The sequence below is a fragment of the Peromyscus eremicus genome, unplaced genomic scaffold (assembly GCF_949786415.1).
Source record: "Peromyscus eremicus unplaced genomic scaffold, PerEre_H2_v1 PerEre#2#chrX_unloc_1, whole genome shotgun sequence".
Taxonomy (NCBI): domain Eukaryota; kingdom Metazoa; phylum Chordata; class Mammalia; order Rodentia; family Cricetidae; genus Peromyscus; species Peromyscus eremicus.
Genome location: NW_026734288.1, coordinates 2814644 through 2828626, shown reverse-complemented (window position 1 = coordinate 2828626; position 13983 = coordinate 2814644). Strand labels below are relative to the sequence as shown.

Sequence of the window (13983 nt, the reverse complement as noted above, 5' to 3'; positions counted from 1 at the left end):
CAGGAACAAAAATATAGTTATGAAGAAGCAGTGAATTTTATAGTTTGTGTGTCACCACATCATGAGAAACTGTATTAAAGAGTCACAACATTAGGAAGGTTGTGAACCATTGGTTCAGGTCCTGTAGCTCAGGCTTGTCTCACATTATATAATTGAGATTGCCTTGATCACCTAATCCTGTCTCTGTCTCTCAGTGCTGGAAAGATAGTCCTGCAACTCCTACCAGGTTGGGCCTTGATTGATCAGTGGGAAGGAAAAATAAACCAGTGAATGAGTATCCTCCAACTTTTCTAGATTTTATTGTGAATTTACAAATGTAGTGGGATTGTGTAAAAATTGAGTTCACCGACCAGCTGTGAATCAGGTATAGTAATAGCAGAAAGAGGGATGAGGAAGAAAGAGTGTGAAAACTTTCCTGCTGTGATATTAGTTGACCTTAGCAGTGAGTAGTGAGGTAAGCAATGTTACAGGAGCAATAAATGTTCTGACTTGCCATTTCTTTGATCCACAGACCAGGCAATCAAGAATATGGATAAAGAACTTAATGTTTGTGAAATCAAATTACAGTAGTTACAGCAGTTGAACCTAAGTAGTAGAACTGGATAAAAATGGTGTGTCCCTGCCTGACATGCCTGTGTTTTCCAGGTATAAGATTTATACACCAAGAGAAATGGTGTGAGCAGTACTTGTTGTGCTCTAATACAAATCCCTAGTCACTGGAGCACATGACCATAAAGTCTGTTTCAACTTTTTAACAGAATTATTTGGGATAATATTTACATTATTATCACTATCTCTTCTGCGCCTCCAACCCCTCCCATAGACCCTTCATTGTGTTCTAATCCATTGCCTCTTTTTGTTTAACAAGTTACTGTTTGAATGTGACCTGTGTTTGGTTGCAGGACTTCCTAGCTATGAAGTGAAAGTTTGTCTGCACTGGACATTGAATATGTAATGGAATGTGCACACATATGGTCTCTTGCCTGGAAAGAGGAACAGGAAATGCTCTGGGAGATTGGAGGAATTTACTAAACTACCAAATCCCCTGCCTGGTTAGTGTCCTGTCCAACCATAGTGTGGAAGGAACTACCTGGAAGGATTTTTCTCTCTGAGTCCTTTGATCTTTTCTCATCTGGTAGGGAAACTGTTAATGTCCTGTGGCCTAGCTGAGTTGTCCTAGCAGATGAGGGACTCCAAGGAGGGTTAGCAATCAGGAGCATCAGCATAAGGTAGCTTCTTCGTTCTTCCCAGGATTCTCCTCTGCTTCTGCTATAAGGAGCTGTAAGGAAGTCCACAAGCCATTCCATGGTGAGAGTAGCATGTTCAGAGCAGGTCTGCTGAGCTGTCATTTCTGCTGGGACTTGGATGGACCATGAGCCAGACTGTGGTTCTGTTCATCCATGTAGTGATCTGAGTGAGCAGTAGTCCTTGTCCTCTGAGCCTCCCTGTGTATGGATTTCCTGGGTATGGGGAGACTCTGAAAAAGAATATGTTTGAAATATCATTGTATATTTGCACACACAGGCAAGACTTTGGTGTGTAGTAGGAAGACATATTGGAAAACTAGTTTCTAAAAGTTCTGAACATTGCACTACAGTTTCTTGTTTGTCTTATAAATTTTACAAATAATTTAGAAACTGGTTTTGAAGATGGTGATGTGGATCATCTTTCAGCAATACATGATTGCAATGCTTCTAACTTTCTGCTACCACCAGCCACAATGGTGTGATATGGTGAAGTTTGGTTCTAGGGAACAAAGGGAATAGCTGATCTGCAGAGATTTCTCAGGTGTGCATGGTGTTGGGTGGGTATAAAGGACAGAGTCCACATTTTGTGCCATAATCCATGTGACAGGAAGCATTCATAACTAATAAGAAGTCTCTCAGCCATAATTTGGGAACTGATTGGTTGCTCAAAAAAAAAAAACTGCTACATGCCCTCATTTACTCAGTCTTAAATTAGTTCTTTATCTTTTGCTATTATTATTGCATATATATATTTATATGTCTATGCACATAAATAAATATGAACTACTGAGTCCATTTGGTATTTCTTCTCTTTATATGATTTCATGGCAGACCAATGTTTTTGGATAACCAACTAGGAGAATCATCCTTGGGAAAAAACAATTTTCCCCTTAACAGTCATTAGTTTCCTGTAGTATTTGGTCTAGAGAGAGGGTCTCATTAGATCCACCCAAACCTTCTAAGTTAGTTTGTGTATTGGCCATGTTTTCTCCTTCACCTGAGATCTTGCAGGACTCAGGGTTGATCTACCTTGCCAGATTTGGCTTTGGGTTCTTAGCTCCTGTATTATTCCTGTTCTAGAGGTCCAGTTCTCCTCTTCCACAGCCTATGGATGCAGTGGATGGGCTGTCATTCTGTCTCCACTGGCCTTGATCTTAGAGCAGCTCTCCAGTTTAGCTACCACACACTCTACATTGTGCCTTTTTTTTTTTTCCGAGACAGGATTTCTGTGTAGCTTTGTGTCTTTCCTGGATCTCACTCTCTAGACCAGACAGGCTTTGAACTCATAGAGATCCACTTGCCTCAGCCTCCTGAGTGCTGGGATTAAAGGTGAGCACCATCACCACATGGCTTCTGCCTCTTTCTTCAAAACTGAAGTCAGATAGGAGTCCCAGGTCCTCTACATCAGGATAAAAATAATGTCTGGAAGGACATTCCAGAGATGGGGAATGTCTTAGAGCATGTTCTGTGGGTGTGTCTGAAAGGGACTTGTCTGGGGGTACATCTGGAGATTGCTGTGCTTGTGAGGAGAGGACTGGAGGAATTTCCATCCTCAGGGAGAGGAGGTGTTTAGTAGGTGACCCACAGGCTTGGCCCAGAGAGGCAACAAGGTGGGGCTTCATAAGCTCACAGGACCTGTGCATCATCCGAGCTCTTGTCTTGCCTATCTCAAATATCTGTGGAGCTGAAAGAGTTCTTCAAGGAGTGTCACCTGTTCTGATCATTTGCAGCCCTTGAACTAGTCCATGGCTTTCCCCATTGTCTATTGTTAAGGGCCCCCTTTCATTTTTGATTTTATTAATTAGGACTAATTTTCTCTTTGGTAGTTTGGATAAGTGTCTGTCTTATTGATTTCCTCAAAGAACTAATTCCGTGTTTCATTAAATCCTTGTATTTTTTCTTTCTTTCTATTTGGTTAATTTTAACCCTCATTTGATACTTTCTTCATGTCTACTCCTCTTGGGTATACTTATTCTTTTTGTTCTTGTACTTTCATGTGTGCTGTTAAGTTGCTGGTAGTGAAGTCTTTTTCTTTTTTTTAATGGAGAAACTCAGTTCTATACAGTTTCCTCATATTATCACTTTCATTGTGTCCTCTGACTTTGGGTAGCTTGTGAAATTATTTTCATTGAATTCTATAAACACTTTAAATTCCTCCTTTATTTCTGTCTTGACCCATTTTCTTCAGAAGAATGTTGTTCAGTTTTCATCAGTTTTTTAAGATTTCTGGTTATTTTTTTTAATCCAGCTATAATCCATGGTGGTCTGATAGAATGCAAGGAGCTATTTTTATTTTAATCTGTTGAGACTTGAATTATGTCCAAATGTGTCATCAACTATGGAGAAAATTCCATGTGGTGCCAAGAAGAAGGTGTATTCTTTTTCTTTGGGTGGAATGTTCTGTAGTATGTAAGATTCATGTGGTTTATAAAATCCATAAGCTCAAATATTTCTCCATTTGGTTATTGTCTGGATGACCTGTCCATTGGTGAGAGTGTGGTATTTTAGTCTACCACTATCAAACACTGTGTGAGAGTTAATGTGTCATGTAATCTGTGGAAGTATTTCTTTTACAAATGTGGGTGGCCTTGTGTTTGGGGCATAGATATTAATAGTTGAAATGTCAGATTAGTGGAGTTTACCTTTGATGACTAAGGAGTATTCATCCACATCACTTTTGATTAATTTTTGTTTGAAGTCTATTTTGGCAGATAATAAAATAGCTACACAAGCCTGCTGTTTAGTTTCAATTGCTTTAAATACGTTTTTTTTTTTCCAGCTTTCACATTTTGGTAATCTCTATCCTTGATGTTGAAGTGTTTCATTTATGCAGTGGAAGGATGTAATATTTTAGAATTTGTACTGTTAATCTGTGTCTTCATTGGGGAACTGAGACATTTGATACTGAGAAATATCAGGAACAATTATTATTTATATCTTTTAATTTGTTGTTGTTGTTCATGGTGATGATGGTATGTGTATCAGAGTATGTTGTTTTGTGTTTGGGTTAATGTTGTGTGTTTCCCTTTTTTTGGTTTTGCTGATGTGATATTACTTATTTGCTGTCTTTTAGTGTGTGCAGTTAGCTTCCTTGGGTTAGATATTTTCTTCTGAAAACCTCCTGTAAGGTTGGACTTGTACCTAGATATTGTTTAAATTTCACTTTATTATGAAATATCTTATGTTCTCTATTTATGGTGATTGAAAATTTTCTGGATATAGTAATCTGGGATGGCATCTGTGGTTAATTAGAGACTGCATTGCATGTGTCCAAGCACTTATGTCTTGTAGAATTGCCGTTAAGAAGTGAGCTGTAGCCGGGTGTTGGTGGCGCACACCTTTAATCCCAGCACTTGGGAGGCAGAGCCAGGCGGATCTCTGTGAGTTTGAGGCCAGCCTGGGCTACCAAGTGAGTTCCAGGAAAAGGCGCAAAGCTACACAGAGAAACCCTGTCTCAAAAAAAAAAAAAAAAAAAAAGAAGTGAGCTGTAATTCTCATACGTCTGACTTTGTAGGTTACTTGATTTTACACTTTGTAGCTTTTAATATTTTTCTTTTTTCTGTAAGATTAGTGATTTGGTTATTATGTGACAAGGAGACTTTCTTTTCTGGCCCAATCTATTTGGTGTTTTGGATGCTTCTTTGTACCTTCATCAACACCTCCATTAAATTAAAAAAAAATCAGACTATTTTATTAAAAATATTTAGTGGACATTGGAGCTGGGTTTTATCCCTTTCCTTTGTTTTTGTCATTCATAGGTTTGATCTTTGCATAATTACTGAAAGCCATAGAATATATGAAGTAGGATTTCAGCTGATTATGACAAACTAATACCTGGAAAAAGCCAAAAGCCTTCCAGAGATCAAGTTGAGACTCAAAGAGTCTTGTTAATATTGTCATTTTATTTTTTTTTATTTTTTTGGGGGGGGGGGGTTTTTGAGACAAGGTTTCTCTGTGTAGCTTTGCGCCTTTCCTGGAACTTGCTTTGGAGACCAGGCTGGCCTCGAACTTCCAGAGATCCGCCTGGCTCTGCCTCCCGAGTGCTGGGATAAAAGGCGTGCGCCACCACCGCCCGGTTGTCATTTTATTATTAGCTGTTTCCTGCTATGAATTTCTCATGTGCTCTTGTAGCTTTTCCATCATTCATTGGGCACATTTTCCCTTCTACTAAAGGAATATTTAGATAACTTTCTGTGCACAAACTTAGCCAGGATCCCTAATTTCAGGCCCTTCTGTCATTATTATCTTTAGCAGCCAGGACCAGCTATCTCTGATAAGACACAAAGGTGTCTTATCAGAGATAGCTCTGTACTCTCTAGAAACAGACTTAAGCATCTAGAATACCTGTTTGAGGAGATCTGGTACATGCTCTGATTAAGTTTACCTTTCTCATTTCTAAAGTCTTATCCTTAGTTTTAGATTCACCCTTAACAATTAACTCAGAACTAAAAGATTCCTACTTAAGGTACATCTAGCCATGATGGAATTTGCCTAGCCAAGTTGCCTAATGTCTGAGCACACTTGCCAGAAACCACAGGAGCAGAGATATCTTGGAGAAATAAGGGTTAAGGGAATAAAAAGGAACTTTATTTTCAGAGTTGGATGGGCAGAGAAGAGAAAAGAGGGACTAGAAGAACTAGATTGTTAAGAACTGGAGAGGAATGTACTAAAATGGGAAAGAACAAGATAGAAGGGCTAGAAGAGAGTACTAGAGGACCAAGATGGAGGATGCCAGATAAGGAAGAACAAGATGAGAAGGAAGGAGATGGGAGAGGAACTAATGAGGAAAAGAACTAGATGGATGAGAACCTACATGGGGCAGAACTAAGGTAAGAGAATTAAGATAGGACTTAGAGGTGACAGAAGACAAATGCAGATATAAATCTGGGAAGAAGGATGCGAGGTAAGAGAGCAGAATAGAAGCAAAAAATTGACTCAGAAAAATAAAATGTATGGAATAAAAAAATTTGTTTATGTAGATTCATTTCCTGTCATCAAAGAATAAATTACTGATTGGTTATAGATTCTTCCTGGATCTTGGGATGGGCCTGTTGAGGAGCTGGATCCACATAGTCTCTGAAACATGATGTCCCAGATTACCTGGTTATTTTGTGTCAAGAAATTTTTATATTAAGCATTTTGTTTGACTGATATGTCCATTTCTTCTATTTTGTCTCTACTGCCTGAGATTCTTTCTTCCATCTCTCTATTTTATTTGTGAAACTTGCCTCTGTACTTCCTGTTTTTAGTCCTAAATTTTTCATTTGTGGAATATTCTCAGTTTCTGATTTCTTTATTGTTTCTATTTCCATTTGAGGTCTTAAACAGTTTTATTTGTCTCCTTCAACTATTTTTTTTGTTTTATTTTGGCTTTATTTAAGTTGTTTATTTGTTTACTCCAATAGTTTATTTGTTTGTGCTTTCATAAATTTATTTAAGAGATTTATTCATTTTCTTCTTAAGAACCTCTGTGGTGGTATTGTGTTCCCCAAAATATTGTGCACCCTAATAAACTTATCTGGGGTCAGAGACAGAAGGCTAGAAAATGGTGGCACTCACACCTTTAATCCTAGCATTCCAGAGACAGAAATCCCTCTGGATCTCTGTAAGTTCAATTCCACATTGGAAACAGCCAGGCATGGTGACACACACCTTTAATCCCAGAAAGTGAGCCTTTGATCCCAGGGAGTGGTGGTAGAAAGCAGAAAGGCTTATAAGGTGTGAGGACCAGAAACTAGAAGCATTTGGCTGGTTAAGCTTTTATGTTTTGAGCAGCACAGTTCAGCTGAGACCCATTCTGGATGAGGACTCAGAAGCCTCCAGTCTGAGGAAACAAGACTAGTTGAAGATCCAGTGAGGAGGTGGCTGTGGCTTGTTCTGGTTCTCTGACCTTCCAGTTCACCCCAATACCTGGCTCAGGTTTGATTTTATTAATAGGAACTTCTAAGATTCCTGCTACAGATCTCTATCATCTGGGTTGTATTTTGAGACCATAAGATGTTGAGATAATTAAGCTGTGAGATATCATTCATGGAGAACTTGCTGCATATATGGAGTAGAAATAACCAAAGAGAGAGATGAATGGGAAGTTGTGGGGACAGAGAAATCTAAGCCCTTTGAAAATGAAGCCCCATGTGTCTGCCATCGAACTACTAGATTTGATTGTTGTCATGCTGGGTTTCAGTCTTCCCTTTGTCTTCCTTCACTTTTGTCTCAATTCCTCTTTGGAATGAGAATTGGGTTTTCTGTAGCATTTGTATGTTGAAAAGATTTAACATATTCTTTGATCTTATAAAATGACACAGTCAAGAATTGGTCTTGAGTGTCAAAAGAGATTTTGGATATTTGAACAGTGTAGGGGCTGTTGCAGACTATGAGCATCATTGAAATTACTAAATGCATTTTTTTAATGGATGACCCTGAGCATATAGTGACCTGCATCAGGAGCTAATCAACTGAATGAAAAACTCCCAGATAGGAGTCTGGGCCTTCTGAGTCATTAGATTACAAAGTGTGTGGTATTCTTCTTGCTTCTTGTGTTTGTTTTGATGTTTATTAATTAATATGATTTTTTTTCTGTATAAATGGATATGTACCACATGTATGCCTGGTCCTCATAGTAGTCCAAAAAGAGTCTTAGAACCCACAAGCTTGGAATAATGAACAGTTGTGTGGTTTCCCCATATAAGTACTGGCCATTGAGGCCCTCTATATACAAGACCAGTAAGAGCTCTTAACTTTTGAGCCATCTCTTCTTCCCTGTGTTGATTATTTATGACCAACATTGATATTTCTAATGTTATCATCTTTAAAATTGTAACTGTTTAAATACATGGTTTCTTTTAGTAAGGTTTATTAAAGTATAGTTTAAATTGGAGAAATTCAGATTTCTGAAAAATAAATACAGAACTAGAGTGAATGCTTAACTCTTTGTAGGAATTTCAGTAAAACAATCTCTGAGTTCATCTTAAATTTTTGTTTGTTTGATGGAATTTTACAGAGCAGATGGGTTCTTAATATTTATTTCTTCCTGTCCTATAACTGATTACATAGACTGGCTAACTTTCAACTCTGAAGCACATATACCTGCCTCTACCTTCTAAGTTCTGGAATTAAATACATGAGCCATTACACCCAACTTACAAATGTTCTTTGTAGTTAGTAATTGTTCATACAATTTCTCTGTGTGCTCAGTACTGTTAAAATATTTGCTTGTCACTCTATTTCTGTTAATCGGCATTTTTCTTGCAAGGTGATTTTCAATTCAAAGCATTCAGAAATAATAGATGTAAATCTCCTATTCAGTTTCTTTGTGAAATAACTTGATGATTTCACTGTAATGTCTGAGTTATAGAATATGTGTAGCAGTCACCAGAATTATGTGGCTATTTGTCAAAGAAGCACACATATACAATGATGTATCATGCCTTTTGTTTTATTCATATGGATGACATATTTATGTATGGCATATTTTAGAATACAGTGACCTATAATGATGTGCATATCAACATCACTCAGGAAGAGTGGGCATTGATGGATCCTTCACAGAAGAATCTCTACAAAGATGTGATGGAGGAGACCTATATGAACCTCACAGCTATAGGTAATACTATAAATTTTCCTTCACATTTTAAATAACGGGACAACTGTTTCTTGGTTATTGATGCTCTTCTCCAATTCTGATTGAGAATGAGGAAGAATGAAATGAATAAATCAGATTTGGTTCTAAGGATCACTGCAGATAATAATGTAAATTTTTCAGCTTACTGTAATATTTCATACATTTTTCTTGTCCTATATTTTAGGCTACAATTGGGATGATCTTGAAGTTGAAGAACATTGTCAAAGTTCTCAAAAACATGAAAGGTAATTTTCATGTAAAAGCTGATAGAGATGGGCCTGTAGATATATATAATTTATCTGGAAGCCTTAGTGAAATAAAGCAGTGTAAATAATCACAGTTTAAAGTGCATCAATGACAATTAAATGCTCATAAACACATGTACCTCAATGGTAGGTAAGTGAATTATGTTTGCAAGTCATTCTTTTAAGAAGGAAGAAAAAAAACAATGCCTTAGCAGAAATCACCGTTTCAGTAATGGCTTCATCAAAGCTATGCTGTACAACTGACAATCCATTTAGTTTCATAGTTTTCATATTACAAAAGACATACTCATTGAATATGTGATAAGAATATATACACAACCTTGTAATAAGCAAATAGTCGATAGAATATTTACTCATATAGGTGTTTTGCCTTTCTAATTTTAGTTAGATGGGTAGATAGAGTCAAGAGTTAAGGGGAGGGGGGAGTTGTTGTAGAGAAACATTATTCCCTATACCATATATTGATGAAGAACAGAAAGTCCAACTGTAAATGAAATGTAAATATTCTTGTTTTTATTCTTTCTTTAATAGTTATATCATATGTCACTCTGAATACCAGTTCTATGAACATAAGGGTATGGGAAGAAACAATGTCCATCTCTCAATTTCAGAACATAGAATATATGTAGTAGTCCCATGTTGAGTAAACTTGTTGAATGTGATTCAAGTTTACAAACAATTGGTTTTCCAGTTCATTCAGAATAGATCAACAAATACACCACAGAAAAGGCCTATGGGTACTAGGACTGTCTGTGTACATGCTTCTGTTTGTCCTGGTTAACTTTGAACATGTAGCATGACTCACAGTATAGGAAAATTTATCAATGGAATAAGTGAATGTCCAAATTCTCCCAGTTCTCTTCAAATATGTGAAAAACCTCACATATTTGTGAGAAAAATGATGCCATAAATATGAGCCAGGTAATAAAGGCTCTTACCATGACAGGCATGTTCAAATATGCAAAGCCATCCTTAATGCAGGGGAACAATGTGAGTGTAAACAACATGCTAAAACATTAAGATATCAGTTCTCTATATATTTAGAACAATTGTAAAATTAATTCATGCAGATATAAAGACTCAACAATGTAATGAATGTGGTAAAGCTTTTGAATTTTCAATTATTCTTGCAGGCATGAAAGAAGTCATACTAGAGAGAAACCACATGAATATACTGAGAGTGATAAAACCTTTGCATGTAGTCTTCCACAAAGGCATGAAAAAACACATACTGGAGAGAAATCCTATGAATATAATCAACGTGGTAAAACATTTACACAACACAGTCATCTTCAAAGGCATGAAACTACACATACTGTTAAAAAACCTTATGAATATAATCAAGGTGCAAAAGACTTTGCTCACTGGAAAGTTCTTCAATTGCATAGAATAACACATCCGGGAGAGAAACCCTATGAATGTAATCAATGTGATAAAACCTTTACAGAGCCCAGCCATCTTAAAGTACATAAAAGAACACATACTGGAGAGAAACACTATGAATGTCATCAGTGTGGTAAAGCCTTTGCACGACACAGTGCTCTTCAATTGCATGAAAGAACACATACGGGAGAAAAACCCTATGAATGTAAACAATGTGGTAAAGCTTTTGTACAGTCCAGTCATCTTCAAGTACATAAAAGAACACATACTGGAGAGAAACCCTATGAATGTAATCAATGTGGTAAAGCCTTTACACAGCCCCACAATCTTCAAGTACATAAAAGAACACATACTGGAGAGAAACCCTATGAATGTCATCAGTGTGGGAAGGCTTTTGCTTGTCATAGTGTTCTTCGATTGCATGAAAGAACACATACTGGAGAGAAACCGTATGAATGTAATCAGTGTGGTAAAACCTTTGCTCAAAACAATACTCTTCAAAGGCATGAAAGAACACATACTGGAGAGAAACCCTACGAATGTAAACAATGTGGTAAAACCTTTGCACAGTCCAGTCATCTTCAAGTACATAAAAGAACACATACTGGAGAGAAACCCTATTAATGTAATCAGTGTGGTAAAGCCTATGCTTGTCACAATGCTCTTCAATTGCATGAAAGAAAACTATGGGAGAAAAGCCCTATGAATGAAAACAATGTGGTAAAGCTTTTGCATGTTATAGTGATCTTCAAAGGCATAAAAGAACACCTACCGGAGAGAAACTCTATGAATTTAATCAATGTGATAGAGCCTTTTGCTCAGCCCCATAATCTTCAAGTACATAGAAGAACACATACAGGAGAGATGCCCTATGAATGTCATCAGTGTGGTAAAGCCTTTGCTCAAAACAGTGTTCTTCAAAGGCATGAAAGAATACATACTGGAGAGAAACCCTATGAATGTCATCAGTGTGGTAAAGCCTTTGCTAAAAACAGTGTTCTTCAAAGGCATGAAAGAATATATACTGGAGAGAAACCCTATGAATGTCATCAGTGTGGTGAAGCCTTTGCTCAAAACAGTGTTCTTCAAAGGCATGAAAGAATACATACTGGAGAGAAACTCTATGAATGTAATCAGTGTGGGAAAGCCTTTGTTCGTCATAGTGCCCTTCAATTGCATGAAATAATTTATAACTGAGGGAAATGATGTGAATATAAACAGTGTGGTAATGCCTTTGTACAGCCCAGTCATCTTCAAGTGTATTAAAGAACACATATTGGAGAGAAATCCTATGAATATAATCAATGTGGTAATGCCTAGTCACAACACAGAGCAACCCTGTAACTGTAAAACTTTTAGTGTGTAATTGGTCTCTTAAAGCCTTTGAATATAACATTAGACTTTGAGGATCAGAAAAGAACTCATACCAAAGGAAATCTGAATATATATGAATTGGCATGATCTTCATCCAACATACATTCAATTACACAAGATTAATTATTTTGGAAAAAAATTAAAATGTGTCAATAATATGTTCAAGCATTATAATATCTCTTTTTTTGTTTTTTTTTTTTTGTTTTTTTGTTTTGTTTTTCGAGACAGGGTTTCTCTGTGTAGCTTTGCACCTTTCCTGGGACTCACTTGGTAGCCCAGGCTGGCCTCGAACTCACAGAGATCTGCCTGGCTCTGCCTCCCGAGTGCTGGGATTAAAGGCATGTGCCACCACCGCCCGGCCCTAATATCTCTTTTAATTTTGTTTACACCTGTCATATAATATGGACAAAAGAGTGATAGTGGATTCAGCTCAGTTGTAGAGCGCTTGCCTAGCAGGCACAAGTCCCTCAGTTCGATCATCAGCTTTAAAAAAAATATGAACAAAAGACCTATAAATTTAAATGATAATGTAACCCTTTTAGATTTATACTTCTCTTCAAATACATGAAATAATGAATTCTGGTGTAAATTTTCATAGATGTGTATCATTGCTTTTCTGTTGCTTTGATAGTAGATCATATCTAAGTGAACTTAGAAAAGGTTTTAATTTGGCCCTTGGTTCCAGAGCAGTACAATTACCCCATAAAAGGGGCATGGAAACAAGTATCAGACATGGCAGCTAAAGCAGGCAGCTAAGAATTCACACTATTGTCCTGCAGTATGAAGCAGAAAGTGTAAATTAGAAATGGTATGCAAGGCATCCAGGCAGTGGTACCAGGTCCTGTGCTCATTGCATGAGTCGGCTGTTTGAAACCTGGGACCTTTGCAGGATTGCTTGGCTCAGCCTGGGAGGAGGGGACTGGACCTACCTGGACTGAGTCTACCAGGTTGATCTCAGTCCGTGGGGGAGGCTTTACCACGGAGGAGGTGGGAATGGGGGATGGGCTGAGGGGAAGGTGAGGGGGGTGAGAGGGGGGAGAACAAGGGAATCCATGGCTGATATATAGAACTGAATTGTATTGCAAAATTTAAAAAAAAAAAAAAAAGAAATGGTGTGCAGATGTAAACGCTGAGGCCAACCCTCATGACTGAATTCTTCCAGCAGGGTACCATTTTCTAAATCTTCTCAAATGATGTCACAGACTGAAAATGATAGATTACTCCAGCTTCAAGACTGCATGCTTGTTTTCTGTTAAATGGACCAAGTCATTATGGAGAAAATTTCTGCAATCATTTAGATGCTTCAAAACCCATGTTACCAGAATTATAATAGAAAAACATTCATGATTGAAAATTAGTTTAAATATTTGTTTTTATTTTAATTATGCTATATGTGAGTGTCTTCCTCTGGGTAGATGTATGTGAATTTTGGTTCCCAAGAAGGTTAGACCGTTGGAGCTTCTTGTTGCAAGAATTACTGGAAGTCATCCAAAACCAGATATTGGTAGAGGGAATGAACTTGTGTTAAAGTCTTGGCCATGTTTCTATTCCTGTCAATATTTTAAAGCTTTTTATATCATCTTGATGTCAGGAAATAGGTACTCATATGAAAGAAAACCCCATTTATGTAAACAATTTGGTTAAGACTTTAGACATCACAATTGTTTTCAATTTCAAGGAAAAAACCTTGTTTTAAGTCTTTTTCATTGTAGATTTGAAGTAAATATTAACCAGATTCACCAAAGACTGATGTGAAGATCCCATTGTGGCTTCTATTTTGCAACATGTGAGAAAGATATTGAAGTGTGGGATATGTGTGGCAAATTTAATTAGTAAAGTATATTTTGTGGTCCTTATATTCCTTCTGTGGTGTTTTTTCATCTTCTTTTGCACTTTCACTTATTCAGAGGTGTGGCTTCTATTTTGCAACATGTGAGAAAGATATTGAAGTGTGGGATATGTGTGGCAAATTCAATTAGTAAAGTTTATTTTGTGGTCCTTATATTCCTTCTGTGGCATTTGTTCATCTTCTTTTGCACTTTCACTTATTCAGAGGTATTTATCTGCTGCCTTGTATAGAATGTGATGGCTA

At 37.2% G+C, this 13983-nt stretch overlaps 2 protein-coding genes across 2 annotated transcripts in view; one reads left to right on the top strand and one right to left on the bottom strand.

Annotated features, from left to right (window-relative positions):
- LOC131900909 (zinc finger protein 431-like) overlaps nucleotides 1-13983 on the bottom strand; it is an 84820-nt gene that overhangs the window by 42816 nt on the left and 28021 nt on the right. Inside the window, exon 5 of the mRNA XM_059252229.1 lies at nucleotides 6752-6765. Coding sequence (XP_059108212.1) covers nucleotides 6752-6765 — 14 coding nt within the window. The remainder of the gene's footprint in view (nucleotides 1-6751; nucleotides 6766-13983) is intronic.
- LOC131900882 (zinc finger protein 844-like) lies at nucleotides 7907-11223 on the top strand. Its single transcript, XM_059252208.1, is given in 4 exon segments — nucleotides 7907-7970; nucleotides 8731-8850; nucleotides 10268-10890; nucleotides 10960-11223. Coding segments are annotated over 4 exon segments (1071 nt in total).